Source organism: Quercus suber, unplaced genomic scaffold (genome assembly GCF_002906115.3).
Source record: "Quercus suber isolate HL8 unplaced genomic scaffold, Cork oak 2.0 scaffold_447, whole genome shotgun sequence".
Taxonomy (NCBI): Eukaryota; Viridiplantae; Streptophyta; class Magnoliopsida; order Fagales; family Fagaceae; genus Quercus; species Quercus suber.
Window position 1 is genome coordinate 587,360 of NW_027069898.1, and position 5,337 is coordinate 592,696.

Sequence of the window (5,337 nt, forward strand, 5' to 3'; positions counted from 1 at the left end):
TTAATCTCAGACTTTCGCCACGTATTTCACTTACATAGTTGATACTCTTTTATGGGAAAGTTAGAGCAATCCAACAAAGTTTCTGTCTGTAATTGCAATTTTGCATCTACAAAAGGACAATACTTTACTGGGATCGAATGAATCCGACTCATTCTTAGTTCATCACCCAACATGCTCATCTTCATCTTATTGCTATATGGGAAAAATATTAAAAACTTGTTCTGTTTTAATTGGGAGCTAACGTAAGTGCCAACTTCAATTTCGTGCAATATTGAGAAAAACAATAATAAAAGTCAAAGATATCATCGATTCATCGTTTATAAAGGTCAGCCCTGGCGTGCCACCACGTCAGCAGCAGAACTATCATCTGCACCTCGCCAGTCTTAATCTGGAATGGATCTTAAACCACGTGGCTTTATCTTTTACATCGTATCTATATGATGAACTTTCTGAGTCCCTACGTAAATTGCACATAAAATTTTTCAAAAACACGTAAATCCCATCTAGGATTTTGTACAACTAAGAGATCTTTACAGAGGGAAACAACTGTGTCTTTTTATATCTTTAGCTGTTTCAACTTTCAAAGTAATTAAAAAAGGTCAGCTCTTTCTCTTGGGAAGTATATATACACGTTTGTATTGTGCTAATGGTGTGGTGTGGTGTGGCATATGAGTTCTAATCCTATTTAACTTCTATTGAAAACTGAATCATTATAAAGGTGGGTTTTTTTTTTTTTTTCTTGATTTGTGTTTTTGTTTTGATTAGTAATCTTATTTACACCTTTTGAATGATTCATTGATTGGTTTTTTTTTTTTTTTTCTTTTGAATCTTTTTATTGGGTTCAGAAAGAGAAAAGAAAAATTGGAAATTTAGAGAGAATGGAGAGTGAATCCGAGGTTTCGTTGAGTTCTCAAAGCTCAGGAATTTCTGAATTTAGTGATGACGATTTGTCTTTGATGGAACTTTGTTCTGGGAATTACGGGTATGTCTCGATTTTCTTATTTCAATTGAAATTTGAGTCTTTTGGTTTTAGACTTTTAGTTGGCTTTCTTATTCAAAATCTGGGCTTTTTTGTGTTTGAGCTTAGGTGCTCACATTATAAGAGGAGATGCAAGATCAGAGCACCTTGTTGCAATGAGATTTTCGATTGCAGACATTGCCATAATGAAGCTAAGGTATATACATATAAATATATATATATATCTATTCCTTTCTTTCTTTTGGGTGTGTAATTGTAAAAATTTATGTTCTTATCCTGAAGTTAATTCTCTTCAATTTTACATGAGCAGAATTCTTTGGACAATGATCTTCTTGAACGACATGATCTTCCACGCCAGGAAGTTGTGAAGGTCGGAAATTACCTTTTCTTTTCTTTTCTTTCTTTCCCCTCTGTTTATGAATTTCAATTGAACTGGTGGGTACCTTTTTTGGAAATTGCTTTTGTGATTAATATGGTGCTGTTTCTCCGGGTCATGGTTGGAAACAGAGACTTATGATAGTAATTTGAGTCATGTTACATAGCAACACAGCATCACTTTGCTTGGGATTAAATATATTACCATTGCCAGAACTAGAAAATTAAAGGAAGAATTGGACTTCATTTGGCAAGAGATATAGGGGTGTTTGGTAGAGTAGTTTGAAAATTGTTGTTTATTATTTTTTGAAATACGTGTGGGTGAAAAAGTGTATTAAAATGCGTGAAATGCTGTTTAAAAACTAAAAAATGTTGTTTGAAATAGCAAACCAAACGGGGCATAGTCTCAAATTTTCTGTGCTTTGCACTTTCTTTTGTCTCTAAAAAGGAACTTGGTATTGTTCAAAACCAATTTTTTTACATTTAGCATGATGCTTTGGTGGTTGGTGGTCCCATGGATTTTATGATACAATAAGTATAGGGACAACATTTTTCACAATTGCTGATATGATATATTGTAATTGGTGCATAATAAAAATAGTGTCAGTGGTGGACCTAGTAAAAGTAATGTTGCTCTAATCACAATAAACTATGTTGGTAATTGTGAAAAATGTTGTGTTCCTAGCATTACTCTTCTAATTATGAGGTAGTAACATTGACACTTGACTAGCTTTTTAAATGACTCAAATTACCAAGATAAATCAAGAAAAAATATAAAAACCATATTATTTTCTTTTGAGGTTTGGTATATGTGATAATAAAATTGGTGTTCTTTTGTTGTTTCTCATTGATATGATCTGTCATTTTTCTTCTTTCACTTCTCTAAAAGGTATTATCTTTTGTTGGACTTTCAGGTCATCTGCTCCCTATGTGATACAGAACAAGATGTAAGCTCCTAAACATGAAACTAAAATTCAAAATACAGTCAGTTTTGAGAAAAAGGTTTTGTGAGTACTGACCTTGTTGCCTTCTTCTAATCAGGTGCAACAGTATTGCATAAATTGTGGCGTTTGCATGGGAAGGTACTTCTGCGCGATATGCAAGTTCTTTGATGATGATGTAAGTTCAAATTTCTGAGTTGGATTCATTAGAAAACGATGACAGAGTGTCACATTCACCCTTATTGATTATCTTTTTGTTCTCTTTGCTAAGTTCAATGTTAGCTTATTCAACCATTTTTTTGCTCTTTCAGACTTCGAAGAACCAATTCCACTGTGATGAATGTGGAATCTGCAGGTAAAGTTTGCAACAAAGTATTCAAAAGAGTTCACACTTCATTTTCATTTTTACCATTTTTTTAATTAGTTAATAGCTAAAGAATTTTACATGTTTTCTTCATCTTTCATAAAACTCATCTCCCGTTAATTTCTTCTACAGAACTGGAGGCAAGGAAAATTTCTTCCACTGCAAGAAATGTGGTAAGTGAGGGATTAGTTAATTCTTGATCATTTGCTAATTTTTTGTTGCAGTGGTGGTGGTAGTGGTTCTTCTTCTTATTTTACTATTTTTGTTTCAGAATGTTGCTACTCTAAGGCAATGGAAAATAGACATCATTGCCTGGATAGACCATTGCACCACGATTGCCCTGTCTGCTTTGAGGTAATTTAAAGCATTGATATCGATATTAATACATTCTGTTCAAAGTAAAAAGATAAACATGAAAACGAAAAAATTATCTTTACATATATTATCAGTGGGATGAGGTTCTCTATTTTGCTTTGCAGTATATGTTTGATACTACGAAAGGGATTACTATCTTACGTTGTGGGCACACAATGCATTATAATTGCGTCAAAGAGATGGAGAAACATTGCCGGTAAGCAGTTGATTCTCGTTTACTTGCACACACTATGCATTATGCTTGTAAGATGTGAAGCAATATATTATAACAGCAATAAGAAAAGAATGCAACTAATTCATAAATTTGGCACAATCTTCCTTTGTATAATTCCAGACTTTACTAATTTGCTTGATGTGCCTGTTTGTTTATCAACTTCTCTTAGCGCATTAAGCTAGAAGAATGAATTCCTTTTTCTTGCAGGTACTCATGCCCCATTTGCTCAAAGTCCATTGGTGATATGACCCTTCACTGGGAAAAGCTTGATCAAGTGGTAAATAGACATTGTTTCCACTCTCTTGTTTTCCAAACAAAAATGAGCCTATGCTAATGATGTTGTGCTTCATGTCCTAACATTCTTTTACTAAAATTTTAATGCAGGTTGCCTCAACTCCAATGCCTGAAACATACCAAAATAAGATGGTAAGTAACTAAGCATAGTGTGAAAACCTTTGATTCATTAATGGCAACTCGTCGCATCTTTCTCTGATTGAGGTTTCCCATATAAATTCAGGTGTGGATTCTCTGCAATGATTGTGGAGCAAACTCACTTGTCCAATTCCATATTGTGGGACATAAATGCCTAAGCTGCAAATCCTACAATACTAGACAGATACAAGGAGATCCAACTGCTTCATGCGAATCAAGCATGACTGAGATAGTGAGATGACATGCTGGTTGATAAAGAGACTCTTAGATTAAATTAATGATAGTTTCTCACTCTAAGGTAGCAGTAGCACTGCCAAGATCACAGTCTGTTTATCCAGCTGGCTTTTCCCCATGGTACTCAAATTCTTATTGTGAGAGGCTGAGAGCTCAAGAGCAGGGAGAAACAACTCTTCTTCAGTATTGTTACTCCATTACTTTAGTCAATTATTATAGTCTTGTTAATGTGTTGATAGGGGGAAAACTGCAAAGCATGTTCTGAAACGTTGGACGAAGCCAAGCTTTGGTGTTTTATACACGCAATTTTATCATGAATGTCATTCTTTCCTTCTTTCATTCTTTAGAATCCGTGTTCAATGAGAATTATTTCAGCTTTTCATTTTGGAATTGTAGTTTGAATTCGGTTCTGAAAGTTTTTCCTCCTTCCATCACTGAAGTTAATTAATCATTCAGTAATAAATATCAATGATAATGCCATTCAGCAATACAGTAAAATATGTGTCACATGTAACTAGAAAATTTTCACACAAGGTAGCATAGAAGCAAAACATTACAATCTAGAGAATTAATACTTTTTTTCTTTTCTGAAGAGAATTGATACTTCTTGCATTCAGTTGATTTATTGGGTGTTTATGTTTATGAGTTTATCCTATGGTCCTATTGGATATTTTCACGTCTCCTGTGCCCGAGTCTCAATCCCTGTTGAAACATTAATCCTTCTACAATGACAATTATTCAGTGTTGCAGCCCATTTTCTTTTATGAATTTTGGTACAATGATAATTATCCATGTTGATGCATAAAAAAGATGTGAGCAGATTGTCTAACTAAATCTGACTGATCGATTTTGCTTTGGTCTCTAAAACATCCTAGCGAAACTTGGAACTTATTTGGTGTAGATTGTTAGTAAAGGTACTTCATTGCTTGACTATCCAAAGGCCCCGCACTCTCCTCTAATCGCCAAGATGCAACGAGCACATTGCTTGGGTTTGTCTATTGCTAATATCCTTCCGTCTTTGTATGCAATTTGACTCAGACCGCTCAAAAATAATGGCAATTCAATTAAACAAATTACAACTAGAAGGCACCCAAATCATGTAACAGGTTTTTTGGTCTAATGAAGAATGCATGTTCCAGTTATATGATTCTGTTCCAAGTCATGGAGGAAGATCTGTTCCAGTTATATGATCCTATCATGTAATTGTATTTTTTTTTTTTTAATGACCGTTCTTGTTTCAAGTTAAAATGCATAAAGTTTGCCTTACATACATTGTTTTATTGAGTAAAATGGTATTTATAGAGCATCATTTAAAGATGTTTGTTGGGGAATCACCCTAAAACTAGGTTGTAGACTTGTCAGGTAATCCTCCTTTTAGGTCAGTTGAGGGGATATGTGTTAAGGTAGCAACCCCAAGTTCAAC

General features: G+C 34.2%; 1 protein-coding gene across 2 annotated transcripts; it reads left to right on the forward strand.

Moving 5' to 3' along the window:
• Positions 1 to 457: 457 nt before the first annotated feature.
• Positions 458 to 4,263, forward strand: LOC112032266 (E3 ubiquitin-protein ligase RZFP34). 2 transcript variants are annotated; one of them, XM_065762200.1, is made up of 13 exons: positions 458 to 718; positions 846 to 982; positions 1,088 to 1,175; positions 1,290 to 1,349; positions 2,269 to 2,301; positions 2,396 to 2,473; positions 2,607 to 2,650; positions 2,792 to 2,832; positions 2,931 to 3,013; positions 3,139 to 3,230; positions 3,456 to 3,525; positions 3,633 to 3,674; positions 3,766 to 4,263. In XM_065762200.1, the coding sequence occupies exons 2-13, from the start codon at positions 879 to 881 to the stop codon at positions 3,919 to 3,921; spliced, it is 891 nt and encodes a 296-aa protein (XP_065618272.1). In that variant the 5' UTR covers positions 458 to 718; positions 846 to 878; the 3' UTR covers positions 3,922 to 4,263. The 2 variants fall into 2 exon arrangements, with proteins under 2 accessions (XP_065618272.1, XP_065618273.1); XM_065762201.1 differs by having other exon boundaries at positions 458 to 598.
• The last annotated feature ends 1,074 nt before the right edge of the window (positions 4,264 to 5,337 follow it).

Coding starts and splice junctions, on each gene's coding strand:
- LOC112032266 (XM_065762200.1), top strand. CDS start 879: ATGGAGAGTGAATCCGAGGTTTCGTTGAGTTCTCAAAGCTCAGGAATT. Junction 2,302..2,395: donor TATGTGATACAGAACAAGAT/GTAAGCTCCTAA, acceptor TCTTCTAATCAG/GTGCAACAGTATTGCATAAA. Junction 2,833..2,930: donor CTTCCACTGCAAGAAATGTG/GTAAGTGAGGGA, acceptor TTTTTGTTTCAG/AATGTTGCTACTCTAAGGCA.